The following is a 14261-nucleotide window of genomic DNA, read 5'->3' as shown; positions in this document are numbered from 1 at the left end:
GGCTTAAAAAGCAAATTACCCCCTCTTTAAAAATAAAAACAATGTCCATTCAAATATCACAGTTTTCAATATTGAATGTGCAGTTCTCTAAAAGAGACTTTGTGTTCTCCTACAAAATAAAATTAAATTAAGTTTTTTTTTTTTTTTAAAAAACTTCATGCTATGAACTGTAGTAAAAATCCTTAAATTTTTATTTATGTTCAGAAAACACACGGTGCATTCAGTTGGGTACATAATGTGAGAAAAAAACACTAACACATTTTCCAAATCCAAACAGGGACCACTTCAGGGACCTCTGTTTCTCTCATATTTAGTCTGGAGCAGCTTGTGTTCATGTGAGGTGTAAACACACAGACAGAGTGAGGAGTGATGTCTGTCTATCAGATCGAGACTGTTGTGCTAGCTGTGTATTTACCTGGAAGAAACATTCCTGGCTTTCCCAGAGTGCCGTCCAGCCTGGAAGGAGAAAGAAGAAGACTGAGACAGTTGAAAACATGGAGACACAAAGGACTTTCATGTGAGACGCAGCGCTCATAAACAAAACAATAAAATAATAGACGTCCATTTATAAAGCCAATAAAATCACACAGGGTCAGTTTGAACAGAATTTGTGAGTCACTAAAACCTGAAAATAAAATCTACATGGAAGTTTTGAGAGAGGTCTTAATATTTCTATTAAAATGGCAAGATTTGAAAATAAACAATGAGACCTAAAAGAGGCTTCTTCTGTCGTGGGTTGGGTGGTGATTAGTCATTTATGAAATAACTGAGTCAGGAAAAACTTTTTTTTTTTTTCCCTTTTATCAGCACAGGATAAGTAAACCTCTATTACAGCAACCAAAGTAGAGACCATTCCACTGTAATGGTTTTCAGAGATTCTAAGCTGCAGGAAGGATTGCATTTGTTTTGTTCAGCGTTATATATAACATGACTTAAATGTAATTTAGCAGCTTGAATTTTTATGAGAAAGTGTTCAAAATGTATTAGGGGTTTGATTTAAACACTCCGGGCTCCACAGTTCTCTGCATTTAAGCTTTATGACAGCACAGGTAGTTAAATTAATTATATGAAATAAATAAAGATTGATTTACGGATACATTATGGTCCCAGTTGGTTTCAGAATGTTACAGCACATTACCACAGTTCAGCTGAGTTATTGCTAAATGGTAATTTGAGATCCAGGTGATGCTTTTACATAACTTTGACCCAGTGTATTACCTAACCAGTCCCCTTCAAGGAAGAGATGTGAGTGTGGCATTCAAAGAAAAGAAGTTTTGGGGGAAATTTTCAAGAGGAGGATAAAAAGATTTACTGTAGAGAAACAATCTATATGGAGGAACTTCTCTTTCTCTAATCTGCCTGACCTAGTCAAGCCCGTCATATGTCAATACACCTCTTTTAACACTAAGTTTCCAAGTACAACTTGACACTATTAAGCCAATTTGTGCTATCAGCAAACAAAATGAGCTACCAAGCAAAATTTATACAGAAGTGACTTTCACAGATTAACAGGAATGATATTACTATTAAGACTATATTAACAACACACCCTGCCTGCAATCAGTCTATTACTATGGAACAACACAAGGCGGTATCCACTACTGATAATTTTTTTAGGTTTTACAGGCAAAGTCCCATTGTGAGACAATGAAGAAAATGAGTCGTGGAGATCCATAATAAAAGAGCTTTAAATGCAGGGTTGATTTTCATGAAGTGGACCACATTTAAAATGATCAATTTATATGACAAAAAAAAACAAGCAAGAGTATCAAGTTTGAATTTATTTTCTACATTGTTTTTTTTTTCTTGTAATAGTTGCCCCATGTTGTTGTCAGATGAAGAGATTCACTTCATGTTTCCAAGGCAGCCTTTGATAGCATTTTCCACAGATTCAAAGATTCATACTATACCTGGCTTCATACTTTAATGTGTTCAACCGTCAAGGAAAGCAGGCTGAAACTCTTATCAAAAACAAATATTATGGGGCACTGGTATTGGAAAGCGGATACATTAACAACCCCATTAGGTTAGCCCTTGAATGTATCAAATCCATCCTGCAGCCATTTCCCCACATATTACTCCCCACTTTTACCCTGTTTCCTGCTCTATTCACTGTCCTGTCCTCTCTGAAAAAAGGCAGAAAAAGCCTGAAAAAATGGAAAAACAAACAAACAAAAAACCTACAAAACACTTCTTGGATAAGACATGGTGCATTAGCTGGCACCATAGCAAACAAAAATGTCTTTTCTTTCTTATTTTCTTTTTTTTGGCTAGCAACTTTTAATGCTTGTTACTGATACCATTTTACCAAAAATGCTGCTTCTCTTTTATGTATTTATTTTTTGTGGACAAAGGATGCTGGTCATCCCTACAAATAAAAACTAAAGACAGGCTCTGTTTGGATGCCAAAACTCTCTGTTTTCTTATCAAACATCTGACTGCAGTTTACAGCAAACTTTGATACGTAGCCTGAAGTCAACAGAAAGGATTTTTTTAAAAAAACAAAAAAACAATAATAATAAAAGGACAATACAACAGTTGCAAAATAAAAAGTTAATGATATAAAGCGAGGACAAAGAGTGTGAAACAAGGTCAAAGTCAGCACCTCCTCTGCAGCTCCTTGATGCGGACCATCATGTTGAGGTGACCCTGGGAATACTGCTCGATCACGTCTCGCACATCATACGGCTTCCGCGCTTGCTGTTGATCAATGCATACACACACACACACACACACACACACACATGCAGGCACACACACACAAAAACACAAAACACACACAGACACATAGAGGGACACAAAAGCTATTGTCAACTATAGCCGCTCCTGCTTGGTCCCCCCGAAAAAACATCCCCAACCCCCTTGGGTGCAAAGGGTTCATTGTTAACTCATTGTGTGTGTGTGTGTAGAAAGCAATCGTGTTAAGGTCTTTTCACAGCTTTGTTTAGTGTGACGTGGATACAAGGAGCATCAGAAAGAACCCAGTGAACTCTTTAGGGTCCCCTTGGTATAAGCAGAGTATGGCCTGCACAGCTGAGATCACTTAGGCTGTAATTGAAAACATGTTCAACACTTGGAAATCGGTACGAATATAGGAACCATTCTGTAATAACATATAGCACTAAAACGCTAGCCAAAGTATTTCAAACATGTTTTTTTTTAATGTTTTACTTCATGCACAAATTTTCCAACATAATTCTGCTGACTTCAGTGCTATTTGAGGCCACGTCCTGCTGTGTGTGTGTGTGTGTGTGTGTGTGTGTGTGTGTGTGTGTGTGTGTGTGTGTGTGTATTTTAAGTTTTAAGTGTTTTTTTTCAGCAGTACAGTAGTGAATTCCTACTGTAGCCCCCGAGTCAGGTTAGTGGATTTCCCATGTTACTTTGCCTTGACTGATGTGAGCACAAAGAATACATGCAGGTGCAGGTTTGAGGCATTTATACACAAACACACACACACACACACACACACACACACACACACACACACACACACACACACACACACACACACACACACACACACACACACACACACACACACACACCTACACACGCACACACATGCATACACATTCACACACACATCCTCATGCACAGCAGGCCTGCAGCTGATATATGCCCTCGGGGCTCCCTTCCCCCTCCTCATCCTGTATAACTGCACATAAACACACTTGTCTTTCTCTCAGTCTGACTCCTTATCTCTCTGCCTTCCCCCACCTTAGCACACGTAGAGTTTCTCCCCTCTTGTTTCTTTGTTTTTTTTCCCTTTATGTTGCTTACCTGAAACTTCTTCCTGGCCACAAAATACTGCATTCTGCGTAGGACTTTCACAGCTGATCTCTGAGCATGGGACAACCTGTGACACACAAAAACACTGATTCAATCTAAGAGAAAAACAATGATGGTCATGTTGGCAGATGTTTCCTTGCAGCAAAACATAAAGTTGTTTTTTGAGGACAGGCTGAAGTGAAAAGAGAAAAAGGAAAAAGAACAGAGAGGCTAAAAAGCCCAGTGTTTTTGGCTTATGTTGTGATCAAGGATTAATTGTTTTATTTTTTCAATTTTGTGTTGGATGCACACATATCTCAAGATTTACATGCATATGCACAAAAACATGTTAAATCTATAATTGCAAGACATCAATAGTTGCTTTTTCACCAAGCTTGCCTTATCTCTCACAACTGTGAATCAGTGACACAGCGCAGAGTGAGGAAGAAGAAAACCAGACACTGTTGGCAAAAAGAGGAGTCCCACAACACACGTCCCACGGAACAGAGGAGCACATCTGTGTCAACACAAAGGAAAACCCACTGGTATGGAGCTAAACACAGAAACAGAAACCACAGGATGCAAACAACACAATCCTACAAAGTTACACTTGCATACCATAGTGACTGCATGTCATGCACTTGTATTTGTTTCTTCAAGGAGGCGCTCTGTGTTGTGTTGTGTAATGGTAATCATGTGATTTATTTGTCCAAATCCTTAACACAGAAACATGTTCTTGGATGTTCCATATGTGACAGCTGTATGTTTGGATGATGTGAGGATAAAAATGTGTTGTGTGGGAATGGCTTTAATAGGTCCCAGTGTCTGAGAAACAGATGGACACAGCCACACACAGACTCCAGCAGAGTATGAACTGTCAAGTTGTTGTGTGAACCTGAGAGAGGCATGCTCCTGTTTCATTTTACACAAGCCCCAAAGGCATCAAACAAAAATGGCTCGCCATCTACATCTATCCATTAATTTGTTTATTCAGTCACAGTTATGACTTGTTTTGACCAAATCTGCATGGCAAATGACCTGACTGTAGATTCATCAAGGGTTGACATGGCTGGCCATCTCTGGCTTCAGTAACCAAGGGACCCCATCAGGTCTGCTGTTGAAATGCCTGGCTGTGACACAGTTTAACCATATTTGAAGTTTGGTTTAAATGTTTATGCAGCTAATCTCTCTTTTTGTACACACTTTGCACAGGGGGTGAAATTTTAGAACCCATCCATGATGATAATATAAAGGGTTGAAGTTTTAACCCCTTGGAAAATCTGCACAGCTGATTTGACAGATGAGCTTTGAAACATCTTTAGGAGCCAAATGGAAGCACTGTAGAGACTGTCCATGTATACAGTTTGGGGTTTTAATATAAATATAATTCCTGAATGCTAACTCCACTCCCCTTAAAGCTCCTGTGAGAAGTCCTCAAGTGGTTGTGAAACAGACTGACATTAACTCTGTTATTTTCTATTTGACCAAAAAAAAAGAAGACAAAAGAAAAAAAGGAAAAAAGCAAACCTTTGCAAGAACATTTATGGTTGATGATCATTCTAGCCATGTGCTTTATATGGAGCCACACTGGTGCATACAGTCTGTTTTGATGGCTATCTGACAGAAAATGTTTTCCTCTGTGAGACCTTTACTAGGTTTAGCAATATGAAGATTCCATGCAGATGTGTAGCTCACTCTGGACCTACTGTTACAGCAACCCTGCCAACTACCAGTTCACTAATATTGTTAGCTGTGAGTCATGTACAGAGCCATGACTGAGACGTGGACCACCTTCTGGTGATCATTTTTTTGTCTAACACTGAATTTACAGTTTAATCTTTAGAACAGTGGCGTGGGGTGGGTTTTTTTTTGCGGAAGCCAAGTAGGACAAAGCCTTTAATCTGTATGTTTTTTGGGAGTGGGGTACACAAAAGGCTATGTTGCAGCTTGTATATCGCTATTACATGTAATGGAATGACCTATAAGAGCGCCCAGAGAGCGCTCATTTTACTTACACACACTTGTTACGTAACCAACACTTTGAACACAGACACACACCCTTTCACCCTCCCCATAAGTAGAGGAAAGAAATAAGGAAGAGATGACAGTGACGAAACACAGAAGTATTATTGAAACTGTAAAAAAAGGAGTATTTTCATTAAATCACAGCTACAGTCTGAAAAAAAGAGAGGAAGCATGGCTTCCCTTGGCCTCCGGGAGAAAACGCCACTGCTTTAGAATAAGATATGAGTCCACCCCTGTAGTCTCCTCCCACTTGGAAGTGTCTCGAACAACCTCTAGTGTGAAAAGCCCAGTCGGTATCAGGAGTTCAAACCACATCACCCAACTTCTTTAGAACCAAAGTGGTAGCAACTCCACTCTGAACTCCCCAACCTAAACACCAAGACCAACCCCAGCCAAGATGGATGATTTCTACACTAATTTAAATGCCTGTTACAAAACTTTGAGACATTTTCTTTCTCAAATTCACATTAAGTCACACTTTGTCGTTTCAAAAACAATGAGAGGATTTTTTGTCATCCAAGATTCAAAATCAGCCATGAGGTCAATGATACAACCTTACAGTACCATAAATACTGCAAGTCAGTGTCCTGCCATGTTTTAAGATGAGTACATTGAACTGTTGAAAAACCCTTGTGTGCTTTTTGATCTACCTAGTGCTCAGTTCAAGGGACATAAAGAACCAAGGGTGACTGTCTTCACATAAAATCAAGGTAAAACATCTCTTGTTTACTGGCTGTGCAGGATTTGCTCCAATTTCTCCACCTGTCCTTCTGTTTCATGTACAGTATGTCACAGACACAGATGACCTTTACGCCATCTGTTGTCAGAGGCATTAAAGTCGAGGTGGTAAGCCGCTGGACGGTTTCTGTGTGCATCTGCTAAGAAGGTGGATTAACAGCAATATGACATATCTGGATCCTTTCTGGAGAGATTTAGAGGAAGAGGGCAGAAATATATCAGACGTAGATGCAAACTAAACATGTGAGAACAAAATGATAAACAATATTTAGACACAGGGAGTGCGTTTTTTTTTTTTGTATGTGTCTGTGTGTGTGTGTGTGTGTGTGTGTGTGTGTGTGTGTGTGTGTGTGTGTGTGTGTGTGTGTGTGTGTGTGTGCTAGGTTATCCTTACAACAAGAGATAAACGTACAGCAAACTGAAAAATAAAAGACTCCATTAAAAGTCAAAACCCCTCTCTTTGTTTAAAAGAGGTAGGTTGTTTATTCTGTTTCGAATATTTCTCCAGAACTATCTCCAAATCAAAGCAGTCACACCCACGTACACACACTACACACCCTAAAACACAAAAACACTCACACACAACCCTCCCACCTCCCCAAACAAGGGTCTCTGTGGAGTCAACAAGTCGCTCAGAGGTCTTAATTAGGCGAGGGGACAACAAAAGGACTTAACAGACAATGCGTTGACATGGGACCATAAAACATGAACATCAAAGGCTGTCGGGCTGCTGTCTTTTTTTTCTGCTAGGCCTGCCTGAGCTATAGGAGGAAATGCACACAAACAATACCGAACATAAAGAGCATGAGGCCCTATTTTGGAAAAAATGAATTCTAACCCCCTGCCTCCTTGTTCACCATCAACGATGAGAAGAAGGATGTGCTTTTTTTCCTTTGCAACTTGGAGGTTTGAACATAATTGGGAAAGAAAACACATGTAGGAAACAAAAAACATGTGCGGTTTTGATCGTCGAACAACTGCACCCCTTCTGCCTCTTGCTGCTTCCTGCGTTTGACAGAAATGTGCGCACATGTTCACTGGGTGAAGTGTGATAAAAGAATAACTGAGAGGGTAACTGTCCGACACCAACCAACCACCCCTCCCCTCAGATTAATTTAACATTTGGCCCACAGAAACTGAAGGAATGTAATTCCCACATCTCTCTGCTGATGCAGCCCTTCGAACACTTGCTGGCTCACAATCTGCCCCACTCATCCCCTTCTTCCTCCCCCTCTCTCCCTCTTTTCTCTCCCCTGAGTTTATTTTTCATCTGTGCACAAGACTTGACACACACTGTATCCTGGGGACTCCTCTTGAGTCAGCAAACCTCTAATCTCGCCCACGAAGACTTCAATATATTTTCCATTGTTCTGCGCTGTATGATTCATTAAAGATTGAGACTGCTGATTGTGTACAGGGGGTGGAGGATTAAACTCAAACTCTGGGTTCTTCCCAACAGAGTAGCTGTTCTTCATTATTTCAACTGTAGAAGTCATGTACAAGCCGTTTGAATGAGAGTCAAGAATTGGCCTTGTCCATCTCAAGCAAAGCTGTGACAGATTTAGCCCTATGGCCTCCCCTCAAACGGTCTCACTTAATAAGTTTTCTCCTTTCTCATTTTCAGATGGTCACTTTGGAGACCTCCAAGTTGTCAATGGCAACTCAACCTCATCCCCTACCCCCCCTGACTTTTTCTTTGGCAGGGGACTGTCAAATATCCTGTGCTTCCATGGTGCGCTGCAATAACCTCAGAGTTAGTCAGGAGAAAGCAGTCTGAGACATCAATGTGGAACGGTCAGGGCCCAGCAAGACGGCTGGGCTGGCCTGTGTGTGTGCGTGTCTGTGTGCATGTGTGTGTGTGAGAGAGTGAGATAAGCTTTATGACTGGTGCTTTGGTCCATCAAAGAGATGTGCTCGTCTTCTGTTCTCAAAAAACAGACGTCCTTTATCATATCTTGGAAGGATAAGACGGCTGCATTCTTTCAGGAATGTTTGATCTAAAAGTAATGACATACCAGAGGGTGTCGTGATGAGGGTGTCTGGCAATTTATGACACAACATTCTTCATTATTTACTTTTTTTGTTGAGGCTTTCAATACCTTTATTGGATGGAGCAGGAGACTAGAGACTAAAGAGAGCAATACAAGACTTGTAATATAACTTCTTCATGACTATGTTTGAGGAATTATATTGAAAAAAAAAAGTCATACAGTAGTAGTTTTATTTTTGGATGAATCTACAATTGAGGGAGTTTCCTGTCCCCAGGGCAGATTTTCAAGAAGAAAAATGTTTGGGTTTTTTTTTTTGTACCAAAAAAAAAAAAAAAAGAATTGTAAGGGTAAGGTTGAAAAAGTTATGAAAAAAGGAACTGTGTGTATTCACTTTTTGCCAGAAATGTTGGTTAAGTTTTGGACTTGCTAAGCTAACAGGTTAGTGAGTATACAATGTACACAAAATATATGTAAATAAAGTGAAATTTCCTACTCAGTTAAAATATTCAAATAGTAGCTTGTTTGGTAATAACACCTATTAAACACACTCTCACATCAGGGTGTATGAAAGATTAAGTTACTCACATATGCAGGCTTAGAAAAACCAGACTTCTACCTCATGTCTTGGATGTTCCTCTGGAGCATCTAATTAGCATGCAACAATGTAAGTTATTTTTGTAAAAAAAATTATGAGTTTGTAAAATGTGTGATGTAGTGATGTAAGCAATATTTAACTATAGAATAATTGCAAATTGAAAACAATTGAACAAATACCAACTATATGAATTTGAAAAAATGTCTTTTTAAGTTGTTATGAGGAAATGTAAAGTGGAGATTTAAATGAATTTAGCACTTTTATTACTTCACTTTAGAGGGATATTAAAATACCAGGATTGGGGGCCAAGCCCAAAACAGTGAAAATCTTGCAAATTTGAATTTTCAACACACAGAAAAAGTATTAAAATATCATCATTCAGACAGTCATTTTTTCAAAGCTTTTTAAACCTAACTCTCATAAATGCAATGATTGTTTTTTGTAGAAAAAAAAAACATTTTTTCTTGGAAATCTATCCTGGGGTTGAAAAAACTCCCTTGATTGAAGAATCACCCTTTAACATTTTGTATATTTTTGTTCTTGTATGATGTAGACAGTAGACATTAATATCACAAATGGCCAAAGCTGTACTGGTATTTGTTTACCAAGCATACATCCATGCTGCTGCACAAGGACATTAATGTCCAAAAATAGTGGTTTTAAAGCCACTTTGAGTGTACTCCGCTGACCACATCTCAGACATGAAACATTCATAACCTCAAAGACCCAGCTACATGTCACGCAGTCTGTTAAATATGGCCTCTGATGTAAAGTTTTCCCTCCTCCCCGTGTGCCCCTGTGTGTTGTTTTCACGTCCCCCTGCAGATCAATGGACTCTGATCAAGACATGCTGGAGACAATGGCAGCAAACAAGCCACATCAAAGCCTGGCGCCCATTAAGAGCTGATGACAAAGAGAGAACAGAGAGAGCAGGCCATGTTTGATGTGTGTGGCCAGAGAGAGGGAAAAGGAAAGAGAGAAAGAGAGAGGAAGGGAGAGTACACTTTACATTTTGCTTACACCCTTACTCCCCTCGTTTCATTCAAAACCACAGTTTGGAAAAAATGTTTTTCTGTTTATTTAAATTAAATGGAATAATTCTGGAGCAACACTTTGCAAACACTTCTCTCTCAAGTTGTCGCCCTGCTTCTCTTCAAACCTCTCAAGTTACACGTAAATAAAAAGTCTCCTAACTTAAAGCTCATGGCAGAATCCCACCAATGAAAAGTAATCCTTTCAAGAGATGGTCGACATCCTGGTGACCTCAGAGCAGTCCCGCCCATGTTTAATGTTAATGACGCCAAGTCTCACAACCTGTCATTATTTGAGGAGAACAGAGACAGGCTCAGCTCTTTCCCACCACGCGAAGAGAAGATTGGAGAGGAGCGCACTTCCAACAAGTCAACTAATGACTTGTGAACTCCTCTTGACACCACTCTAACTGCCAAATTAGCTAAAGATTTGGGCGAGGAGGTTTCCAGTTAGACAGCCGAGAAAATGACAAACTACAGCCGTGAGAAGAACATTCTTTTTTACAAGTGTAGACAACCACAGGGGACTAAAATATAAACAAAAGAATCTACTAGCTGGTAGTTTGAAGATTAAGTGTCTTATGAGCTATTATCTAATTGTTGCAGTATAGGCCTACTATAAATTTTCACTTTCACTCATACACCTATTCTTCCTACAGTGTGTCCCCAAATGTCCTGTTCCCGCTATTAAGGACCTGGAAGCTACAAAAAAGGTCGATGTGTCCAGACTAAATCAGACTGTGAGGGTTAATGTTCCTGGCCTAAGGTGTAGCCTTAAGAGGAGGATGTGGCTGTAACTAGTCTTCAAAGTCAGCCTAATTAGAGACTCAGATAGATTTGGGGTTAATGACCCCCTCCTTGGTGCCAGACGGTCTTCTAGTCTAAGTGTTTAGCCTAAGGTGTGTCAGTATTGTGGACATGCATGTTAAGCACTGCATCAGGGAATGAGTGTTCTTCACAAAGGACGTTTTTTTACCTACAAGACATCTTTTTAAAGAGGTTTTGTATTCAGGTGCATTTTTATTGCAAACCAGAAGTAATGTCAAGTGAACTGGTCCGTCCGCCACCATTAGTCATAATTTAAATCTCTCAACAACTTTTGTTTAGAATGACTGAAAAAGCTTTTTGAATTCATGTTTCTGGTTTACTTTGTTTACACTTTGAACTGCTGGCATATCTATAACTAGTATTATAGATGGAAGGGCACATGCAACATCGTCTGCACTCACTGTTTTATATATAGTGTCTAGTAAAGGATAATGTATAGTGAGCAGCTAGTTACACAAATTAAAGATTTGTGGCAGTCACAACTTCAAAACTACAATTGCTATCATGACTACCGCTTATGGTTCAAAGTAGGGATGTTTGATACCACTTCTTTTAGACCAATACCAGTACAAGTACTCACTTTCAAGTACTCACCGATACTGAGCACCAATACCCCTAGTACTTCTAATACATAAAATTTAAATTCAGAGCGACAGATCATTTTGAACAAAGACAGCAGTCACCCTGCCATTAAGCCTAAAATAAAACACAAATAACTCTCTCTGAGTTTACGATTGTTTTTGAAAAATTAAAAGGGGTAAAATAAATCTAAAAACTGTCAGAGTTTTAGTGATTTTTTAAGATAAACTTTAGTGCAAAATAAAACTGTTAACATTCCCTGGGTCTTTCATGTCATTTCTGGTTACAGTGGTGTCAAATCGCAGCAATGAAGTGCCAAGCTACTGGGGAGAAAGACTTACTTGACATAATTACTATTTTTTTGCCTGGAGTATCGGCTGCTGGTATCGGCACCCTTTGCAAGTACCGATACTAGTATTGGCCCGATACCTGGTACCAATACCACTGCTTGCTCATCTCTGTTTCAAAGTACATTAAAGTGAAGTAGCAACTAGCAACTTATATGCACTCAACAGCTCTGTTGCCATTGCCCAATTTCAGGACATGATGTTGCTCTCACTTTTCACATAAGTGCATTTAAACTGGCATTTCCCAATTCCCAAGACCAGCCTAAGACGGAAACCAGTGTTTTAGTCGGGATCTCTCAGCAAAAGAACTAATTATTTGCTTGCAATAAGTCAGATTCAATGTTAAGGCTCTGTTTCGGGAGTTTCCTGCCTTTTCACTTGCCTGCGTGGGAAAGTGTTGCAAAGAATCCCAGCATTGCAGAAAAGAGTAGTATACATGATGGGTTGAGTTCAGCACTTCTAATTTGGCCCCTGTCAATGATAGGATTCAAAACCCTGTTTCATAGACAAATGGGTGACATCACATCCATGTGTTATACACTCTGTGGTGAAAACGCATTGCCCCAACCTGAGTGCAGATTCTTTACCTACTCCTCCTATCCATCCTCTATCTAAATCCCTTTCTCATGAATGGACTAAAACCCTTAAACTATTTTAATATTAAACAATGTTCTTGGCACATTCCATAAGAGGTCTAACTGAGCCGGTGTGTGTGTGGAGTTATCATGACATACTTGTTTCTGATTCTTTTCTACTTGTGCGTCTATTGCTCTACCATTTTATTGACGCTGCACATACACAAAATATAAAGAATCAAATAAAATAGTCATAATCACAGCTGATTCCTACAAAACAAAGGGGCAATGATTACAGCACCAAACACAGATTTTCTTCTCAACAAGAATGAGTCTTATATTGACATTCTTCTTCTGCGTGCTGCTGCTGTGATTCTGACATCATAGAAGAAAACATTCAGTGGGCACTATCAGCAACATCTTTTTGACTAACAATTATTTTTCATTATTAAGTTTATGTTGAAATTGCAGTTAAATCTAGTCCAAAACAGTTACTCTGAAGTCCAGATCATCTGAAGCATATGACTCAACCCCCACTTTTAGTGTTTATTCTAACCCCGAGTGTGTATGACAGTATCCCTGTTTGTATGCACATTAGTGATCTATGTGGATGCTTTGGTTTCACTCCAGCATGATATGTGGGGCAGTAAACCTTGTAAGGGGCTAAATACACAAATCTCAATGCACCAGTAACTTATAGAGGCATACATACCGATACACTGACATCCTACCCTTACAATTCCTCTCTGTTTGGAGCAGAATTCTTGAGGCCTTGTGTGTTTGTCCGTGTGTGGGTATGCGTGTGCAAACTATGAGGACAGGAGGGCGATTGGGTTTCTCCAGTTGGAAGGGATAGGGGGGTGAGATGGTGAAGAAGGATTTAAAATTCATGGCTTAATAGGATTTGTTGCTGTTTAGCAGGATTAGGCATGTTAGAGAAAGAATCTATTTATTGCTGCCTGTCGGGGGGTCCCAGAGCCTAGGTGGGGTGGAGTGAGGTGGGGAGGGTTTAGGGGATGGGTGGTGGAGAGGTGAAGGCTGTGGGGGAATAAGGCTGCACACAGGACCCTTGAATTTTTTTCCCCTGATCATTTTTCCAGGATAACCTCTGGCACTGAGAGCCCTGAGCACCCAAACTCCCTCCCTTCTTTCAGATCTTAGCCCCACCCCCAGGCCACCATCTCTGGATTAAATTGGCTGCTTCTCTTTCATAGCACTCTGATAATCCAAGCACATGAGCCCAGCGGTTGGTCATGCCAACACACATGCTGCTAATGTGTGTTTCTGTGTGTGTATTTTAGGAACAATTAGCACCACCCCGCCTCTCTGGGGTGCGAGGACCTGCTGGAGGTGGCGGTCACAGACTTGCCCATGTTCAGCCTGGCTTAACCCAGGCTTTGGACCCAGCAGGAGTACAGAGAAGAAGAGGGAGGGATGAAAAAAGGAATGAGAGAAGGAGGGAAAGAGTAAAGAAAGGAGAAGATGGAGGCCAACCTGTGGTCCTTCTTAGCTTCTGGGCTTCCCTTTCATAAGCCAATGGGTTTAGATTATAAAACCGTACTCCTTTTCAAAGGAGCATTATTCTTTTATTTGTGTGTGGTTGGGGGCTACGGTGGGGGGCTGACTGACATTAAAGACTGCTGTTTAATTAGGCCTTTTCTCCAGTGGTCAGCCTTTTTGTTCCTGCTTTCAGCCACAGGAGGTCTGGTTGGCTTCCCTAATAGTCGCTGGCTGTTTGAGCGAAAAAAGGGAAAGCAGAAAAAAGAGGTGAGGGGAAGAATCAT

General features: G+C 40.1%; 1 protein-coding gene across 3 annotated transcripts in view; it reads right to left on the bottom strand.

The window, feature by feature from the left end:
- kcnq1.2 (potassium voltage-gated channel, KQT-like subfamily, member 1.2) overlaps positions 1-14261 on the bottom strand; it is a 197047-nt gene that overhangs the window by 71634 nt on the left and 111152 nt on the right. For all 3 annotated transcript variants that reach the window (XM_074678296.1, XM_074678298.1, XM_074678297.1), the window contains 3 exons: positions 3781-3856; positions 2606-2700; positions 416-456 (listed from right to left, as the gene is read on the bottom strand). In XM_074678296.1, coding sequence (XP_074534397.1) covers positions 416-456; positions 2606-2700; positions 3781-3856 — 212 coding nt within the window. The remainder of the gene's footprint in view (positions 1-415; positions 457-2605; positions 2701-3780; positions 3857-14261) is intronic.

Source organism: Halichoeres trimaculatus, unplaced genomic scaffold (assembly GCF_033239565.1).
Source record: "Halichoeres trimaculatus isolate MK-OKI-2021-1 unplaced genomic scaffold, fHalTri1.1 fHalTri1_scaffold_10, whole genome shotgun sequence".
Taxonomy (NCBI): Eukaryota; Metazoa; Chordata; class Actinopteri; order Labriformes; family Labridae; genus Halichoeres; species Halichoeres trimaculatus.
The sequence above is the reverse complement of the archived record's forward strand: the minus strand, read 5'-3'. Positions and strand labels throughout refer to the sequence as shown.